Source organism: Parambassis ranga, chromosome 2 (assembly GCF_900634625.1).
Source record: "Parambassis ranga chromosome 2, fParRan2.1, whole genome shotgun sequence".
In the NCBI taxonomy this organism is placed as follows: domain Eukaryota; kingdom Metazoa; phylum Chordata; class Actinopteri; family Ambassidae; genus Parambassis; species Parambassis ranga.
This window is the reverse complement of record NC_041023.1, coordinates 9877444-9898028: the sequence shown is the minus strand read 5'-3', so window position 1 is coordinate 9898028 and position 20585 is coordinate 9877444. Positions and strand designations below refer to the sequence as shown.

At 41.5% G+C, this 20585-nt stretch overlaps 1 protein-coding gene across 4 annotated transcripts in view; it reads left to right on the top strand.

The window, feature by feature from the left end:
• runx1t1 (RUNX1 partner transcriptional co-repressor 1) overlaps nt 1-16839 on the top strand; it is a 48761-nt gene extending 31922 nt beyond the window's left edge. The window contains exons 4-11 of one of the 4 annotated variants that reach the window (XM_028399336.1): nt 1043-1132; nt 5001-5182; nt 8062-8324; nt 8795-8892; nt 9428-9623; nt 9874-9942; nt 11800-12032; nt 12559-16839. In XM_028399336.1, coding sequence (XP_028255137.1) covers nt 1043-1132; nt 5001-5182; nt 8062-8324; nt 8795-8892; nt 9428-9623; nt 9874-9942; nt 11800-12032; nt 12559-12879 — 1452 coding nt within the window. In that variant the 3' untranslated portion in view covers nt 12880-16839. The remainder of the gene's footprint in view (nt 1-1042; nt 1133-5000; nt 5183-8061; nt 8325-8794; nt 8893-9427; nt 9624-9873; nt 9943-11799; nt 12033-12558) is intronic. The other 3 variants (XM_028399339.1, XM_028399337.1, XM_028399338.1) reach the window with 3 other exon arrangements.
• The last annotated feature ends 3746 nt before the right edge of the window (nt 16840-20585 follow it).

Below are 20585 nucleotides of genomic sequence, written 5' to 3'. Positions count from 1 at the left end.
CTCTAGTTTGTTTGTTTGTTTTTTCTTTTTTTAAGCAGACTTCTTACCCGTGTGCATGCTCACCTCTCTCTCACTCCTCTGCATCTCGGGAATACTTCATGTTGAAAATTAAAAATAGTGCCGCTATTGCTGTCTTGTCAGCCATTTATGTGAATTGATACCATCTACATATTTGCAATGTTACAGAAAAAAACACACTAAATGTGCACCCCATGCCTCCTGTTTCCTCCACGCATCCATGTCCAACACATCCTACTGTAATGTATTTTGGTCACCTTGGTCTTATCAAGCCTGTGAAAAGAGGCAGACAGTTATTCAGCTGGCACTGATGGAGAGAGGTGACAGAGGCGTGCTGCTTAATGGCACCACTGTGTTAGGATTATGCGGTGTGTTGATAAGGACAAGGATGCTACAGGAACCAGAACAGATTTTGTGTCAACAGTAAAATGAATTGTTCAAGTGATACAAACAAAAAGGAAAAACAATCCAAAAAGCACAATTTTTACAACATCTGAGCCAACATGTGTTATATTGTTAATGCAGTGCATAAATCAACCTGTGTTTGTTCATGTCACAGGTCTCTTCCTCATTATAGAATATGTGCATTGTTTGGATAATAAACAGGCATTTAATGGGCATAAGGAGAGCAGACAGTTATTTTAAAAAAAGGAATTTTAGATGCTATTTGTGTTTCTTAGCCAGACTTCCTTTAATCTCAACAGTACATGGACAGCTGGATGCTATCTTATTCAGCCAATGTTCACCTTCAAGCCTTCGAAAACTAGCATTTATTCCGTTTTCATGCAGCGTATTTTGTGATGACAATATTCCAGCATGCGCATTTGTTTTGTTAAATGAAGGAGATGTGTGTCTTTGTTTTTCTGCGGCTCTTTTCACAGGTAGGTCACATTACAAAACCCAAAACACTCACTCCAGGCCAGGATATAGCTTAGCTTCCAATAAGTAATATTATCACTTAATGCCTTCCACATGGATTCACGTGTTTTCTTTCTTTCTCTTTCTCTCTCTCTCTCTCCTCCAGAATTCCACGCTAACCATCGAAGAATTTCACTCCAAGCTCCAAGAAGCCACCAACTTTCCTCTGCGACCTTTTGTGGTACCCTTTCTGAAGGTACGTATTTAAACATTACTACAGAAGAGCTGCCTGCCTGTTTTGTGCAATCGACCCAATCTGGAAAGCATTTATCCAACCCAGATCCAGATGTGCATACTTATGTTCATGATATTTCTCCTTATTTTTAGTGTCTGTCTTCTCGGTGCAGCTTTCTCTCTCTCTTACATCTTTCTTGTTTGTTTCTTGCTTCTCACTCAGTTTCTCTGGTGTTTAACAAGATGCTGTCACATCATCAGTTTTTTTCTCCTCTCTTTTGCTCAAGTTCTCTGTTTCCCTCCAAATTAAACTATGAACACATCATTTCAGCACTAGGTCTGATATTATTTTCTTATACAAACTATAATTTTTCTGTACAGCATTTTAAGTGGAAAGAAGTAGTTTTTTAAGAAACATGCTGAACGTGTGTTGGAACACAACGAGTGAGGTTTTGGCCTGAGGACAATTATACCCTTTCAAGTCCTCCTTCCCAGCCTCCTCCTCCTCCTCTTTCTCTTTGTGTCATTGATTCTTCATCCCACTAAGCCACATTTGCAGCAAGTATTTCCCATTTTCAGCCATTAGCACAGTGTATTACTAAAGAAAAGGGCTCTCTCTTAGGCATCTAGCCCTGCCCTGCCTCAGCCCATTTGTCACTTGCCTCCCATCTCTCCTCCAGCTTGGCTGATAAAAATGAAGAGGGATGGTGTTTTGGTGCATTTGTGTCAAGTAGGTGCCTATTTTGGATGTTTAAAGCAGTCTGACGGTGGAATGATTTGTTTTTGGTGGTCAAAGATGACAAATGGGGCTTGTGGAGGTTATACTGAGGGATGTACTGTACAGCAGCAGTTCAGATCAAGTTATGGGGTCTAGGTGAAGCTAAGATCAATATCAGTGTGAATAGTGAGAGATGGGGAGCAGGGGAAGGTGTAACGTTTAACAAAGAGCTCATTTGTTTCTATTGCACAACTCTGGAATGGCTTTTTGGCTTTTTTTAACTACACCTCAGAACTCCCGGTCAGGAGAATGACAGTGTTGGTTAAATTTGAATGGAACCGACAGTTTTTATGTAGCTTTGCAATCTCATACTCATCAGATGGGAGATATTTGTGTGTTTAACATGTCTGTTTTGTTCCTTTTTCGTCTGTGGTGTGTATCTGTTCAGGCTCTGTGTGACAGGAAGGGCAATGTTATTTATGAAAACAGCACACACACTCCAAATCTATAAAAGCACTATCATCTCACTTTTCTTTGCACACACATGTCTGACATTCATGAGCTGATATTATCCACTAAGGTCTGGCATGGTTATAGGCAGCAAAAATTGGTCCCACTAGAGCCACCATTACTCGCTGTTAACAGTACAAATGAGGACTTTGTGTCCTCTCTGTCTCCTTCCCTACATCACTCCCTCATCCTTAAGTTTTCTTCATCTTTCTCTCCTGTCATTCACCTTTTCATATGCTCCCCCTCTGTCCTTATCCCCTTCAATTCTCTGTTACTGTTCTTCATCCATCCTCTGGTCCCTCCTTTCCCTTTTCCTCTCCTCGCCAGATGGTGAGTGTATCACTGGGATAGCTGTGGAATCAAAGATGCAACTCTTTTTTTTCCCTCCTTCGCTCCTTCTCTGCCTCTCTCTCTCCCCAGTCTAATTTTAGTGTCTTCCCACTGCGGGGCCTTTAATGCCAGCTACCATATGGTAGCAGAGAGCAGTTGGAGGTGTGGGGGAGCTTTTATAGGTGCGTCGAAGCACAGCTGCAACAATGCACGTCAGGGCTCAGAGTTTTTCATTAAGCTAATGTTATACCAGTCGACCCCTCCAATTTCTCTCCACCCCAACCATCGTCTCATACCCACTCAACTCCTTTTTCCCTTTTTCTTAATACTAAACCACAAATTGGTTGGGACTCTTTACTGGAAGGAGGCAATCATAAACCACACAATGCCTGTGATGTGATGTGTTTGCTGGACACCCGCCACACGAGAGTTAAAAGCAGCTAACAATGTTCCTCTGTTTTTGAGTTAAAGTTGAAGTTTGCTCTTGTCTTTACTGTCAAGTGTTTTGTTTTGTCAAGCATAAATGAGACAGCAGAATAAACACACTTAGCCATGAAACAGAGCCGTGATAGGAAATGATTGAAATAAGACAAAATAGACATAAAAAAACAAAGCCACTATTCTCCTCTAACAGCAAATTATACAGAAAGAGAAAGTTGATGAAGTACAGCACATCCTGAACGTGGCATATTCTGAATTGTTTCTTGGCACCGTTTGACAAAATGACAAATCCAGTATTTGAACAATAAATCATCCTGAACAGATTTTAGCTGTGGCTGCTGAATGCTACTTAAAATCTTCCCTTTCATGTGTGTGTGTGTAAGTGCAGATATTGTAACTACAGAGAGGCAAATCGGCATACTTTATCATCTGAAAAATGATCCATGCAGTGTCTTCAGTGGTCGTGCATTTCTTGAATCAGTCTTTTTGTTAATGCATCCCACATCTCGCTGGCAATTAGGATGACCTCTAATTAATATATGATGAGTTCAGCGGGGTCAAAGCAATCTATTCTCTGCTCTTTTTTTTCAGAGAGTAATTACGATCATAAACTATTAACGGACCATTAACTCGGGCAGGTAAAGCAGAGGCCAGCGCTTGGCATTTCTTTTACTACAGCCAATTACCAGAGAGAGATTTTCATGTGATTATAACATTAATACCGCAAAACAGCTCATGGCTGTTAGTGTTATTTCAAGACAGGATCAAATGGTCAAAGAAGACGAAGCACATTTGTCTGCTAATGTAGGACAAGAGAGAGAAAAAAGAATGAAGGAGTGAATAAAAGAAAATCACAGGGAGAAGATTAGAAAACTGGAGAAAAAAAAAACTAGCAGGAGAGATTTTGTTTTTCGAGGCCAAAACAAAGATTAACGAACCTGCAAAGATGGCCCCTCAAAAGGCTCCTGTGATGTACCTCGCCAAAATAGCCCCCACTCTCATTCTGAGCCTGCCTGACGCAACACTTTCATCTTCTTGCTTCAAAAATGCACCCCATCAGAGGTCTTTGAAGTGGATGCTCACATACCTGCATGGCCCTGTAACTCCACACAAGAAAGCAGACCCCCTTGTTCCAGTATGTCAAAGAGATTGAAAATAGCTGCTGTTCTTCTAAAACATGCATACACCACAGAGAAACTTTAGGGGTGTTAATGCAGTCTGGGTCACAGTGGCAGTTCAGGAGTAATGAGCAAAGAAGGGTTAGATGACATTGAAGAAATGGATCTGTTGTTGCTTCAAAATAGTGTTTTTGGAACAGAAAAACTCGGGTAACATATAGCATTACATTTTCTGTGTAGGTTCGGGGCTTTCCAGGCTGTTTCTGACATATAAATGACATTTTCAACAACAAAAACAAATAGGGAAGGCAGTTAAAATGAGCAGTGTATGTGTGGCTGGTGGAAGAAAAAATGTCAGAGACGTCTGCTGTGGATAGAAGACGTTTTCCTTTTAACATGATCTTTTTACAAGCTGTTTCATTTCCCCTATTTTTACCCCTAAATGACAGAAGTGATTGTTCTTGCGTTTACATGTGAGGAGTCTTGAAAACAGGCTCATTGGAAATTAAATTTTGCAGAGCATTGCATTATGACAGCATCAGTTTGATTGAATTATCTTTGTTAAACATCTTACAGCCCGTGAAAATTTGCTCAAAGCTATGAGTGTAATCTCTATATATTCTATTATTTCTTCCTGTTACTTGAAGATCTGACAGATTGTTGTCACTGTTTTCTGCAGAACCTCACTAAACAGCTCATTTTTCTATATTTTTAAATGTGTTGAAAGGCCACAGTGAATATATCAGCGACATCTCTGTTGTTTCCTTCCTTAGGCTAACCTGCCGCTCCTTCAGAGGGAGCTGCTGCACTGTGCCCGGCTGGCCAAGCAAAACCCGGCTCAGTACCTGGCCCAGCACGAGCAGCTACTCCTGGACACCAGCACCACCTCCCCTGTGGACTCCTCTGAACTCCTGCTGGACGTCAATGAGAATGGCAAGAGAAGGACGCCAGACAGGTGAATTTTAATTGGGCATATTTTAAAGTGGGCATAGTACCAGCCCCACATTTAGAGCAGCTCCTTTATTATTTGGTCTCATGCATAAACCCCTTTGAGGCTGCCGGCATCTCCATGAGCTCTTATGTTACTCTACAGACAGAAGCTGAGCCAACGCAATGCAACAGTGTGGTGTGTAAATGTATGTATGTATGGGGTATGGGTTTGTGTGCGTCACCGGGGCCTCGTGATGTGCTCCGGTGGACATCTCAGCTTCAGCTCCTGCTCCTGCTCCTAATGGGCCAGAACTAAGGAGAGGAGGAGGATAGGGAAAGTAGACCTGGATAAACACACTCATACATGAAAACACACATCATGAGGATAGAGGATAGTTATGAGTGTGTCAGTGAATGGGTATGCATCTTTCCATTTTGTATGATATCACTTACTTCCATGCTTACTTAGATATGTGTGGCTGTGCCTGAATCAGTTAAAGTAAAATCATTACATCCATTTGTTGTGATAGACTTTTCATAATGACTCACTAACAAACACTCTAATTGTCAAGCATTGAGACGTTCTGAGCACAAAAACAAGCTGTGAATCCCTCTCTCTAACAGAAATGTAATGTTTTAAACCCTTTCAGCCCAGTAAAAGCCCCATATTTGCATTTTTGCATTAAGCATTTTTGGAGGGAACATTTGCATTTTGTTATGCATTTGTGCTTCAAGTACATTGCATTGTGTTATAGAATAAAGCCCCTGGGGTTTTAATTTTTTTTAATACAGGCAAGGGAAAAAGGAAAATGTACAATTTATATTTGCTGAGGGACAAAAATGCTGAATGAGATATTAATAATTCTCACCTCTTTTCCCCCAACAGTCAGATAGGCAGACTTTTTCTGTAATACCTGCATATTTGCAGGCCTTCTGGTGCATAGGGGAGTAAGCTTAGGGGAAAAGGTGTGTGCGTATAAGTGAGAGGGAGGAAAAAAAAAGTAAGGAGGCATCTGTATTCAGTGAGAAAATGCAGTCGTTTTGTGTGAATGTGCTCGCGATTCTCTGTGCTTCATGTACACGTATGTGTTTGGGCGTGTGTGTGTGTGTCTCTGTGTCTACAGGGAGATGGGCTGATAACACATACAGATGAGGCTCCAGCACCAATATGGCTGGCTAAGCACCTCTGGTTTCTGCTTACCTCTGCTCTGTATCCTTACTTATTGGAGCCTTTGTCAGAATATTGGAATTTGAAAGGGAATCCTTAATTACAGTCAACAACGCACTATCAAGGCATTCTGATTAATAATACAGCCAGCAGAAACCACACCAGGTATATTTTAGTGCAGTATGCATATGGTGGAAAACAACATACTGTATAATATATACTGTAAATTCTCAACAAAGCCGGTATTTAAATTACAGCTGACACAGCAAAATTAGTGGTACCTGTGCAGGAATGGCTTGCATAGTTTATTCAGTCTAAGTCAGCGTATTTTCAGAATATTAATTCAGTCAATGGAATGCTGTATAATTACACCATGGTGCTTTATTCTGTTGAGTTACGTCTAAGAAAAATACAGCTCCTGCTCGCTGATGGGTTTAAATTCTGATAAGTTTGATTCACATTGTTCATTGTAAACCTCTTTACAGACATGTGTTGTGATGAATGAATAATTAGATGGCATCTGGTGGTGTTAGACTTATGTCTGAATGCAGCACGTTCACATGGAAGTCACAACAGCGATCTTACAAACTAGGACCCCGCAACATTTACACAGGCTGATCACAATCCAGAACAGGAGGGAGGACATGAGGACAGGCCTCACAGAGAGGAACGAGCTAAGAAAAACCTGAATGAAGCCATGAGGAACATTAATGCTAACATGACCTCTCTGAGTGAAATATTAAAAGCATTGCTATATACATGTAAATTGTCTTCATGTATGTGTGTACACATGTCAGTGCACTGCATATGGTTACTGCATATAGTCTTGTGCCTGTAGTCATAAACATTGTTGCAGTAGGAAGGCTGGCGGGGTAACAGTGTGGGGGGGTGCAGAGGAGGACGGATGAGTCAAGGGAGACGGAGAGATGGACGGATGGAAGGAAAGAGCATATGGAGAGCTGTGGATGAGCATTAGGAGCCCATAAAAACAGCTCATTAAGAAGTTCAATCTGTTCATCGGAGAGAGGGAGAGATGGGAAAGAGGAGAGAGACAGAGAGGGAACTGGAGGACTGCAGATAGCGGGGGAGGCTGGCAAGTTTGAACTGACAGCACCAAGAACACACACACACACACACAGACACACACATACAAGACACACACATGTGCAGGCATGCACGCACACATATGCACGAATACACCTGGCCACATTAATCTTCGGAAGCAGCCTAACAAAAATCCACCTGATCCCCTGGAAACTGTGTGTGTGTGTGTGTGTGTGTGAGAGAGAGAGAGAGAGAGCTTTAGTTGTGTGTGTGTATACATGTTTTAATAAAAGAATTCCAGATGATTCTAGGCATTCTAGGCAAAACATACATACATATGGCAATTACTTTCAGATAGGAGGATTGACTCACACAAGTTGTCAGTCAGTCAGTTGTCAGTCCCCCCTAGCTGATGTAGAATGTACTGTATCTTGTATAAAATAACAAAAGCAAAATCACTCGTTTTTACAAGTTTTTATTGATTTGTAGTTGCATCCTCTTCTGTGCCTCAAGATGTCTTTTGTTATCTGCCAAGTCACTGTTGAAAGAAATTGTTCAAGCCTGATAACAGCTAAAAACAGCTCAAATTTAACAACAGAAAATAATTTTGGTGAATAGGAATATATACAGGTATATGGATAACTATTAAAAAAGCACAAGCTCAGAACACCTTTTTCTGTGTCTCTGCTTAGAACCAAAGAGAATGGCTTTGAGCGAGATGGTGCCCTGCACCCAGATGTTCACCCCAGCAAACGGCCCTGCACCATAAGCCCTGCTCAGCGATTCAGCCCATCCAACGGCCTCTCCTACCAGCCCAACGGTATGGCTCACCCAGGCCCACTCCCTCCACAGCACTACAGGCTAGACGACATGGCGATTGCCCATCACTACCGTGACACCTACAGACATCCTGCTTCTAATCATCGGGAAATCCGGGAGAGACCCAGGCCCATTGGTAAGGACATAGAAGGATATTGTGGGAACATAGCTAAGATGAGTAATTATAATCAGTCAGCATCTGCTTCAGCCTGCTGGGTGCTTGCTGACCACCATCCTACCAACCAAAGCTGAAGCAACTGGAACATAATGGCTGATAGAAGTGATCCACTGTGAAATAAATGAGAACTCCAGAGGTGCTTTTATGCTTTTAACGCATTTCTCTGCATAGACCAAGCCTTGATAAAACTGTAATGATGATTTCGGCCTAAAAATAGGGGGGACATTTACCATGTCCTGTCCTGTGATGGATGTTTACTGGACTAGAATCTCAGTCATTTATGTCATGCCCTCGGGTTGGAGGAGAGACTGCAAAGAAGGGGCGGGGCAATGTGGGAGAAGGAGAGAGAAATGGATCGATCATCTGTGTCACACTGACTTTCTCTTTGTTTATCTTCCCATGTGTCTGTCTGTCCTTCATTCTAACAGGTATGCATACAGGGACCAGACAGGAGGAAGTGATTGACCACAGGCTGACGGACAGAGAATGGGCTGAGGAGTGGAAGCACCTTGACCATGTAAGAAAAGTAATAACATTTTTTATTACTATACTCTACAATTTGTCTTTGTAAGTAACATAGATCATTAAAGTTAAACTGTTTTGTTATGTAAAAAGTAGACATGCATGTGGACGCTTGCATGTTTTCCTTATAGTGAAATAGTATGAAATGGAAATACTAGTAAATTGTTTATTTCATGTTCATTTGTCAGCTGTCGCTGATCATTGAGTAGCTGTTATCTATCATTTTGTGCATGTTCAAGCTACATTTTTTACACGTGCAATGATGCTTCACCTGTTCTTTGTTGGTGTTCAGTGTAATCCAATCAATCATATATGACTGTATATAATCATATATATATGTTAACTAGAGAGGTGTGACCTGACAATCCTATTTATTCAGAAACATACACCTATGTATGCAAGACAGAACCACACTACACAGTACACAGTATGATACTACTCCACCCTCCACAACTACACCCCTGATGAATTTAAATGAACCCATCCACCCTGTCTATGTGTAAACTCAGCGCTGTGTCTGCTCCCTTCTCACCCCACAGCTGCTGAACTGTATCATGGACATGGTGGAGAAAACAAGGCGCTCGCTGACGGTACTGAGGCGCTGCCAGGAGGCCGACCGCGAGGAGCTCAACTACTGGATCCGACGATACAGTGATGCTGAGGAGCTGAAGAAGGGCGCTGCAAGTGGGCAGTCAAGGCAGCAGAGCCCGGCAGCACAGGAAAATGCATCATCAGGTAGACCGCATACACATACTCTGAATCACTTTTTGGATTTCCTCCTTTACTTTGTTCTTTTCTTACAACATCTGTAGCATTTTTCCATTTTTATAGCAATGTTTTTGCCAGGAAAAGTTAATATTGAATGCGGAGTCCCACAGGGGTCAACTCTAGACCTCTGATCTTTTTAAGTTTATATATTAATCTCTTGCTCTGTTACGTAAAACCCTGGTCTCACTGTGGTTGTGTGTGTTTGTGTCTACCATAGAAATTCACAGGGAGCTGCTGCACCGGCCTGTGTCCAGCTACGTCCCTGAAGAGATCTGGAAAAAAGCTGGTGAGCAGCAGTTTCATGCCTCCAAACAACACTCCCAAATACATTCTTCTTTTATCTGCCTGTAGTTTAAAGGATGATATAAATTATCTTATTTTTATCCAGATAACCAAGTTGAGAGATGTTCCTGTAAACCCCATACTTCCTCTCATCCTACTACTTGCATTAAAAAAACTAATGAGCATTTGATACAGTACTAGTAAGAGTTTTACCAGCACACTCCAAATATGATGTCAGGTCTTTTTATTGCACTAGTCAAATAGGGGACATAAGTAGCTTTAACAGCTGTCCGGTGGTTCTGCTGTTAAAAGCACAGTAGCAAGATTGCATATCTTTTTGCTTTTGGCACGTTTGTAGTCCCCTTAACCACAGACACTGCTGCTGTTCTACTTGACTCCAGCAGTACAGAGGGAAATTCACAAAGCCAGTTATAATCAAGTACGGAAAGTAATCTGTTGTTTTAACAACTTAGTTGCCATTATTTTTATTAGCATGGACAAGCATTCTTTACCTTCTGAGCACAGCTGCAGTGTGTCAGCTGCAGCTGCAGTCACCATTATCGCTGTCCTGAAGCACTGGAAACACTCAGGGTTCAACCCCTCAAGAAGCCACTTTGTATTCACCATGAGTGATACAGTATATGTGCCTTTTAAAGCCCTTGGAGAAAAGAAATTGTCCCCTTGCTTGACCAAGCATGATGTGTGAGATACTCAGAACAAGTAATATGCATTTAAATTGAATTGAGCATCACCATCGGGACTCTCTCCAGAACTCTCCTTCCCCTCACCAGCTTTGATCGATCTTCCATCTAAGGCATTTGGTGTGTAATCACAATTCCATGCACAAGGCATATATCACAGGGCAGCAGGGCAATTTCCATGACTTCAGGCAGCACAGCAGGTTAAAGACAAAACCACCCTGCTTTAGAAATTTAGCTCAATCACAAAGGAGTGAAAATGTCTCCATAAAAGCACACACTCAGACTGATATTGAGAACAGATTTTACATTTGTAATACAAGTGTTATATGTACAAAGGAAACGAAGTAAATTGGAGCATATTTGTCAGACATACAGCTGTATTTATCTTTTGTCTGTAGGATAAATGGTGCCTGCAATTTCTCATTCTATCCGCATTCTTCTCGGTATTTCTGTTATCCTTTTCACTTCAGTCTCTTATATTCCTGTCTGAGGAGAGACTGATTTAAATGTGACCCACGGAGGATTGCAAAATAGGATTTTTTAACACAATGGAGTGCAGCCGTGAATACATCTGTTTGAAATGGGCAAAATGTTTACAGTTGGTGATAAATATTCAAGCACCTTGCATGGTGTCCTACCGGTTTCCCACTTCCCCTCACCGCATGGGCCTCTGGGATCACAATGGAAATGCATAATTTAAATATAAATTGCCTGATTTGCATACACAATTAGTCAAGTTACAGGCTTGATGGGAGCAAACAAAAAGCCCTCCTTTTGCTTTGACGTTCAGTTGGAATTCCAGCGCTTAACACCCACACGGCAAGGTTATTCATTACACAAAACAAGTAGAAAATAACACATTGCTCCAGCTCAAAAGCACAGTTTATGAGTGATTACCTGGGATTAATTGGCTCATGTGGTTGTCTTGAGGATATTTTTCCTCCAACAAAAGAAAAAATACGATCATTTTAAGCACACATTTTAACCAAACATAATGACAACAAGATTTCAATTTCATGCAGGAACCAATTATAAATACAAGCTATTGAATGCGTTTATCAAAGTTTAGTAATGTCTGAGTCTAGTCAAACATTGAAGCATTATTGTAACTGAGAATAAAATCCCACCGACAGGGTGATATAACTCATACTACATTGCAGGTACGGGAGGCTTGACTTCCTCTGTGTCCACACTCTTTCCAGAAGAGGCGGTGAATGAGGTGAAGCGACAGGCCATGTCAGAGCTACAGAAGGCTGTGGCCGAGGCAGAGCGTAAAGCTCATGAGATGATCAGCAGTGAGCGGGCTAAGATGGAGCACACGGTAGCTGAGGCCAAGCGACAAGCGGCCGAAGACGCACTCTCCATCATCAACCAGCAGGAAGACTCTAGCGAGGTAGGAACATCCTCCATGTTTAAAACTGGTTTGGTGGACTATAGGCCAGATTACAGTAACTGTATGATATGCCTAGGAAAAGTGTTACCGATTCAGCCAAGAGGAAATAGGGAGCTTTCCTCATCTAATCACGTATAATCGATTAAGTAAAGGAGATATATGTCTCACATCTGAACTGCAGGAGCAATGTTTAGTGCCCCAGAGGAGAACTTTCAGATGTTGTTTATAACTTTGTTCTCCTGTTTCCTGTGGATCTGCTGCCGCCCTGACATGCTCTCCCTGTGGTTTCATAGATATAAAGAGTGTAATAAGAGATGGGTTTTTACTGTCTCTGGTTTGTTTAAAGCTTAAGTGTGAGAGCAGAGACTTGTTTTTTGATGTGCAGTCTGCAGCACCAGCTTCTAATCATCGCATCGCCTGTTGCTTTCATGATCATGTGATTATTTTCTGTATGAATAGAGCCTAAAATAAGTGAAACTCAAGTTCATCGTTGTTAAGTTAACTTGTTTTTTTTTTTATCTGTCAGAGCTGCTGGAACTGTGGACGCAAGGCCAGTGAAACATGCAGCGGCTGCAACACAGCACGCTACTGCGGCTCTTTCTGCCAGCACAAGGACTGGGAGAAGCACCACCACGTCTGCGGTCAGACTCTGCAGGCCCAGCAACAGCAGGCCAGCCAGCAGCAGGGAGGCGTTCCGGGGTCAGAAACCCCTGCTCCCATCAGCTCCTCTGCCTGCACCCCAAGCAGCGGGACTGGAAGTCCGGCCGCCACCCCACCTGCTGCTACCCCTCGCTCATCCACCCCCAGCACCCCGTCCTCCTCCGCCCTTGATGGCACACCACGCTAAGAGACTCACACTGAGGTTGGAGGCCTCCCGAGTGCCGCAGTCAGCACTCAACCCCACAAACAGTATGACTGTCTACATTGCCTTGCAAGGGTGGCTAACAGAAAGAGATGGCAATGCTTCTGTCTATCTTGCAGCGTAGTCATAGAAGGAGGAAGAGGGCGTCCATAATCAGGTCATATTGACTTGCCATGACTTTAAGGAAACACAAAGATATTCTTTGTTTTGAATGAATGAATTTAAATATTGACATCATTTTATTGTTACACTTGCTATTCTTGTTGTCCGTTTGTCGTTGTACCTGTTGTTGTTAATGTTGTTGTCATTGTAGCTTATCTTAATTTCCTGTAAATATGAAGAGACTGATCAGAGACAAGTATATCTGACCTCCCCTTTTTGAATGTTTTTATTTTTCATCCTTGAATTATTTCCTTCCTGGGACATGAGACTAGCCAACCTCAGACATTTTACCAAACAGCATACCAAGGGAAACGACTTAAGTCATCCAAACTCATTGTAAAGAAAGATATTAGATTTAAATACCCTGAAAGACACACAGGCAGATGGATAAACAAGTTTGCTGCCTGAAGAAGGGAGAAGGATGGACTGAATCTCTGGCCCATAGACTGCCGTGTAATAGGCAGATGTGCAGCAGATTGCAAGCACAGCCAGCTGTTCAACCAATGTTATTTCTCTCTCACTTGTAATAATATCCAGGTCAGTGGGCTGGGAAATACAAATCCGTCTCCCTGAAGGATGTAAAAGGAAGAATTCTTGGACAAGATACAAAACTTTACCCACTACGCACATGTGGAGGATGTACTGAATACAATTCACACATGCATGCTTGGTGGGTCATGAAAGCTCTTAAACAGGAAGTAAGTCATCATCCCACCGGTGAGACTGTCAAATCACCTGGAAAGCAGCCGCCAGGTGCCCGGAGCTGGAAACTTATAGTGTGGAGCCTCGCCCTATGATACTCCCCTCCTGTCTCAGCTTTGAGAAACATTCTCATCTTTCTTCATGTTCTTCTTCGTTTTCTGTAGATGTCATGGTGTTTAAGACTTCTGTCCTGTGGTGTCAGCGATGGTTATTTATTGTATATGTGTTGGACAGTTGTGACAATGCATAGTACTTCAACCAAGTCACAACTTCAAGTCCTTCATAAATCTTTCTCTAGCTGGTGCAAAAAGAGATAAAAAAAAGGAAGTGTTATCTTTTTTCCAAGCTGCTTTTCTATTCTGTGTGTAAGTGGTAGATTCCTCGTAGTTCTATAAGTTTGACTTCCCTTTCGCCCTCAAGAAAAGACACAAGCTATATCTCAGAGCTGCTACTTGAGTCCGATCCAGATCTTTTCTGAGAACTAGCATGTTGCGCGGAATGCTAACCTAAATGTTTTGTACAAGGGACATACATAAATGTATTTGCACTGTCACAGGTTATTTCGGCATGCTTCTTTTCAGCATACTTGTGTTGTTGGTATAGAGCCATAATTCATCAACTATTTTGTATCTAGTATTATCTGCATTAACTGTTTGACATTCTTTGAATGGGGGAGTTGACAAATGTAAAATCATTCTTTTTTTTTTCTACTCGACATGCTAAGAAAAGCAGCCATGTTTCCGTTTTGTTTTGGAAGGGGTTGTTTTTGTTTCTTTGAATAGTTACAGACAGTGCATGCACATTACTGAACGTTTGTTAAATATTTGTTATTTTTTAGAAAAACTGGAAAAACAACCAAAAAAGTACAAAATACAAAAAAATACAAAAAATCTAACAAACTAACTTTCCAAATGCAGAGGTGTAGACTCCGATTGACAGCTTTAACACTGCAAAGCACCAGGTAACACACAGTATTAACACAAGAGTTAAACAGAAAAACACCAAAACAGCCAAAGACTGACACCAAGGACCAAAATCCTGATTTAAAACAATTTTTGAAAAAAAAGAGGTTTGTCCACTGTAACATTTGGTTATTTATTTCTCCACAATTTCAGTGTCACAACTTTAATTTATTTTGTAACTTTATTAGAACAGCACTCATCCTGCAATGTGAAATGAGAAAATGTGAGTTAAAACATGACCGGTTGAACCGGAGCAATAACAACTAATGTGACATGAACCCAGAACATATAGTTACAAGATACTTCTTGATGCATTTTCTCATTTCACATATGTCAGACTAAGTGCCCATTCAAAGAGGTGAATGTGAGACTCACACCAAAACCATTTGTCCTTTATGTATATCAAAATCTGTGGAAGAGTGTTACGTCCAGTCTCAAGAAAAAAAAATATGAATTGTTTTCTCAGATTGAAATCAAAGTTTTCAAAGATTTAAAACTCAGAGTTCTGAGATTAAAGAGGAGGCTTCACCTAAAGGTCTATTGTCGTTCAGGTGAAGTCTCCTTTTAATCTGAGAAAAAGAAAAAAAAAACTGCTACTGATCATTGTAAAAAAAAAAAAAAAAAAAGACTTCTCTAAGTCTCTATTTTATTTTTTTACAATGATCGGTAGCAGTTTTGTTGGAAACCATTAGTGTAAAATCAAACAAACCTCTCATTCACTGTAAAAGAGCACTTACCCTGACACACACACACCTGAAACACCTTGGTGCTACACAGAAGCGCGTACAAATTCTGACCTCAAGGAACAAGTGGAGGCCCACAAAGGTTTGGGGCAGTTTGCTCCCTCTGTACTTCCTCATCTCTCCCTTCGTCGTCTAACTAAAAACACACACCTGCATTCTTGACTTTAAAGGGTTAAACAATCCAAAAAGGTGTCTGACACCCTACTAAGCAACTTCTCAGAAGCTGTGAAAAAAAACAGCCAAGCTGTTTATGTTGTATACAACAAATATGTTCATTATTATCAGGGCAAAATTTGGGTTTTAAAAAAATGAGACAAATTCATGGAGAAGCTCTATTATTAGTTTTTTTCTTTCTTCCCTCTTCTATGTGTGTTTTGCTACAAATTCCTCGGTGGCAAACAAGTCTCACTCTACCTCTTACAGCACGATAAGAGCATCAGTCACAGCGCTGATACTGGTCTAGTCGAAACCAAATGGGCACAAGAGAACAGGAAAATAAAAAAAACCCAAAGTTGAAGCTCATACAGCTGCAAAACCATATCACTACTTGGTAACAATGCAGACCTCATAAATAAATGAAACATAAATGAATAGAAATGAGAAAAAAAAACTGAAAAAAAACCTTTGTTATGTTCCTTTATGCCTGTGGCATTTCTAGAATACATCAAGAGTTTGAACAGATTTAAAGAAATTGTGCTAATTTTAATAAAGCGCGTTGTCGATTCCTATCTCGATGATACGAGCTAAGGTCACAGATAAGAAATGTTCCTCCCCTCCTTCCCCTCCAACCTTTTCTCCTTTTCTCTTCTCTGTTGTGAAGACATGCTAAAATGCTTGTCGACTTGTCAGCTGGGGGTTTTAAAAATGCAAAAAAAAAAAAAAAAAAACTAAGGCTATGAATTTAGGCATGCCTGTTTTTTCACAATAGGGGGAAATGTTATTTAAATTTCCTACTTATAAAGAAACATTGGGGAAATGTCGGGGCCGACAGTGAACAGTGAAGGCCGTGTTATTAAACTGGGGGGATTGAGTTAAACTTCACGGGTGGGAGGGATTTTCTGTTCTTTTGAGAAAATTTATTGTGGAAAAAAAGAGCTCAAATGATTTGAAGTTGTTGTGCAATACTTAATTGAGACATGAAAACCACAGGTTAGTGGTAGGCTGACACTAAGCGGTCTCTCCATCGCTTAGAGTCAGTGTCCTCTAGAGAGCTTTCCAGTCTACTATGTCAGAACTGTGGTTTCTTGTTGACTTTTTTTGTTTGTTTCTTGATTTTTATTCTTTTTTTGGGCTGTAAACTATGGTCTGTCAGTCTGTGAAACTTTGCAGTATAATTCTGGTATTGTTGTTCTCTTTACAGTGTAATAAATATGTTAATTCCTGCCCAGAGACTGAAGACTTGTGTTCTTTCATTAAGGCAGGATTCCAGGATTACCAAAATCACACTTTGATAAAGGGTGATATAGGATGTGTCCCACTTGAGGCCCTATGCCTACAACAGCCAAAATGCTAACATTAGCTCAGAATTAGGGTTTAGGATCAGGATTAGGGTTAGAGTTAGGAAGGTGGCAGAGCTGTGGTTCAATGTTTGATGCATTCGGCTCACTGAGACTATTACGGTCTATGGTCCCAGTAAGCTGAATGCATTAAACTTTGAACCACAACTCTGTGACCTTCCTAACTGTGTAACCCTAACCCTAGTTTTTACCCTAACCTGACCCTAGTTTTAATCCTAATCCATAGCTAGGATTAGCCTAACCCTCTGCATTAGGGTTAGGGTTATAGCTAGGGTTAGCGCTAAGTTAGGGTTTGGGTTACATGCAGCACTTCCCGCACCACTGCACGTAGATCCAAACATTTAGCACAAATGGTAAACTCATAATATATTGAGGTGGTGATGAAAAATTTACTACCAAGTTAAATTGCATTTGTTAAATTTTACTACCTTTTTAAAGGGCTTTAATTTTGGCTGATTTTATTTTTCACTTTTTACTACCTTGTACTACTGCATGGACACCCGGGTCTACTTTGGGTCATATCTGTGAACATTCCCTCTATCTGCATGAAGGCCATTTTAAACCAAAGACCAGCTGCTGCAAAGGTGCTGCAAAGGTGGGCCAGAGCCCATTTGTGGCCTTGCAAGCAGTGATTATCATTCTATTAATATGTCTCTTGGAAATCTTTGTGCTTGCTAAGTATAAGAAACAAATCAACCTAATTCTTGAACTGACTCCAGTATCACATCTCAGTCTGATTAAACATCTGGTGCAGCAACCTTAGCCAATGCATTAAAATGTCACCAAATACAGTGACAGGGCTAAATGAGTGATACACACTACAACAAAGCAGTTAAGATGAGCTTTGATGGAGCTATTTATATGCTGCTCTGACACCAGTACAATTAACCTCATATAACTAACCTCAGGTTTTTTCCTGACAAGATTATGTTGGACCTCAAAGAGCTAAAATCAGCTGCTCCCATTCAATGACAGTGAAGCCATATAAAGCAGCTCTGAAAGCTCTGCCTTTTGATGACCCCCCTTTATCTCAGTGTTGAACCACTTAGGGGTTGATAAAGCTTGGGGATGAGTTGGACTGCTCTGATATTCCTCCCACATTCTTCTACATGAAGTTCATTGTGACCAGGGCTTCTTTTCTTCCCCCTCATCTCCTGCCTGCTCTCCCCCTGTCTTCTTTCACTCTCTGTTATCAAGCCAGGCAGAAGCAGACAGAATTAAGCTCTGGTTGGGGTTGGGGGGGTGCTGCTTGGAGCCGATAACAATACAAAATGGATTTTCTCAAACAGAGAAAAACAGCTGTCTCCATTATTTGAATGCTTCACCTTTCCCCGCTCCATTAATTGGCTCTTTGATCACAGGCAGAGGTGCACAGTGACTGATAAGGAGTAGGTTATTAGTAAAGTAGCCTGGAGGACCGAGAGGCGGCCGGCCGTGGCGGGCTGCAGGAGATGAGATAAAGGCGTGGTAATGCTGGTGTGAGAGAGTGCCGGTGAGTGATAGGGCCACGCCGCCTGGCCCTCTCGCTCCCGCTTGGCTCCCAGGCAGCAGCAGCAGGACGAAGTGTGATACAGCTGCTAATGCAGGATTGTGATTCAGCTTGTGAGGGATAGAGCGTGGGATTTGATTCTATAACGGCCTGCTCCTTTAGATCTCTCTCTTCTCTTTACAGTCTATCGCTACCTCTCTCACCCACTCTTTAGTGAATCAAACTGTGTGACAATTTCCTGTGCGCTTTTCATACTGCCCTGATATGTGGTAAATGTTAGTTCTATGATAGGGGGAAAACCAGGAGGAGGGGGGATATGACATTACCCCATCTGGGGCTTTTTTTAAAAGATGGGCGGCTCCTTTGATGTTGCGCTGAGCTAAATTCACTGCATTAAATCTGATGGAATTTTCACTTTAAGCCTGTTTATGATGTATTTTCTCACATCCATGGACAAGGGCCGATTTGCCACACTTCTCAGCAGAGGAAAGGAATCTTCAAGAAGTCGCTATCTTGTAATCCCCCCTCCCATCCTCTCTCCCTCCCTCCCTCCCCCTCTCTTCAAGAAATAGGACCGGAGGGGACAAGCAGGGTATTTGTGTGTTGTAAAGCGTGGTAAGAAAAGAGGGGAAGTGTTGATATTAAATTACCGAACACAAGGTTATCTAGTTCCTGCACATGGCTAGGCTGCCCTGGGCCAAGGGTAATCTGCTAATAGCGTTCACAACGAATGACATTATTAAGGAACTGGGCCCATGTGTCAGGCCTCTCTCCGTCTGTCTGTGTCCCCTTCTCTCTCAGACACACACAGTGAAACAACAGTGGAGAGGAAAGGAAAAATAGCAAAACAGACAGAAGAGAGCAGAAATGGATGAGCAGAGCCGGTGGAACAGATAGGAGGTGAGACTGAGAGGGAGACAGAGACCAGAAGGGGGAGGAGTGAAGAAGTCAGGGATAAAGGGTATGAAACTAAATTTCGTTCTTTTTTATCAGAGGCATTGTTAAGAACGCCCTGCAAATATCAAAGTAACAAAGTTCAAAATAGCTTATAATAACACAGTCAAAGAAAATAACTAAAAGAAAGGTTGGGGAAAGTTTCACGCACAATTCTATAGAGGACTGGAGAAATAAATGACTCAATAAAAGACTAAATACACCAAAAATGACATTAGCAGAATAGGACAGTAACATCAAACTACACAAACTACAAAGAACCTCAGAAACTTTCTGTATCCTTCTGCATGTTGGAACACTATGGCCTCACTTCTTCTGTGACATATGCAGCTCACCAGTGTTAGTTATGGCCTCCATACACTACCCGGCAGGTTAAGTGGCGCACACAAAACTTTCTAATCCTCATGGGGGATCGTGACAACTCAGCAAAGAACTCATCAGGAAAAAAACACTTTCTCTCCTTTTCTTTACACTCCAATCGCACCCTTAACCATAGCAGCATCCTGTAATCCACCATGCAGCTGACACAGCCACAGTTGTTTCACACAAACACAAACCCTGTTCTCACATCCAAGATTTCCAATAATACTGTCTATACACAACTTTCTCTGTGTCTTAATTACCAAAAAAAGAATTTCACATACAAACAATGAATCTCTGTGCTTAGATAAATGTATATCCATAGTCATTAATAAAAATAGCCTGACATTTTTCATGAAAATATTAACTGCTGCCATTTTGCAGCACTTACAGCAACAACTATAAATTCCCCTTGACATTTTTTACTTTCTCATTGCACTTTGCAGGATAAACAAGCAACATAAGTTGAAGAACAGGCAGACCTTCCACCAGCTCTGCATTCTCACAGCAACTACCTTCTCAATAAGTAAGCATTTCTCAGAACCTCCATATTTGACATTGACTTCATGGGGTGAGCAAGTCTACATTTTTACTTCTTTGCATGCGTGTTTGCGTGCGTGTGCGTGCGTGTGTGCGTGTGCGTGCGTGTGTGTGCTTGAGTGAGTGCGTGCATGCATGTGTGTGTGTGTGTGTGTTTAGGTGCCAAAGTGAACATCTTGCTAGGATATGAAGTCAGGAGGTCTCTTCCCATGCAGGCAGCCAGAGAAGAGGGGGTGATTGATGGCTAATGAGGGCTGAATGA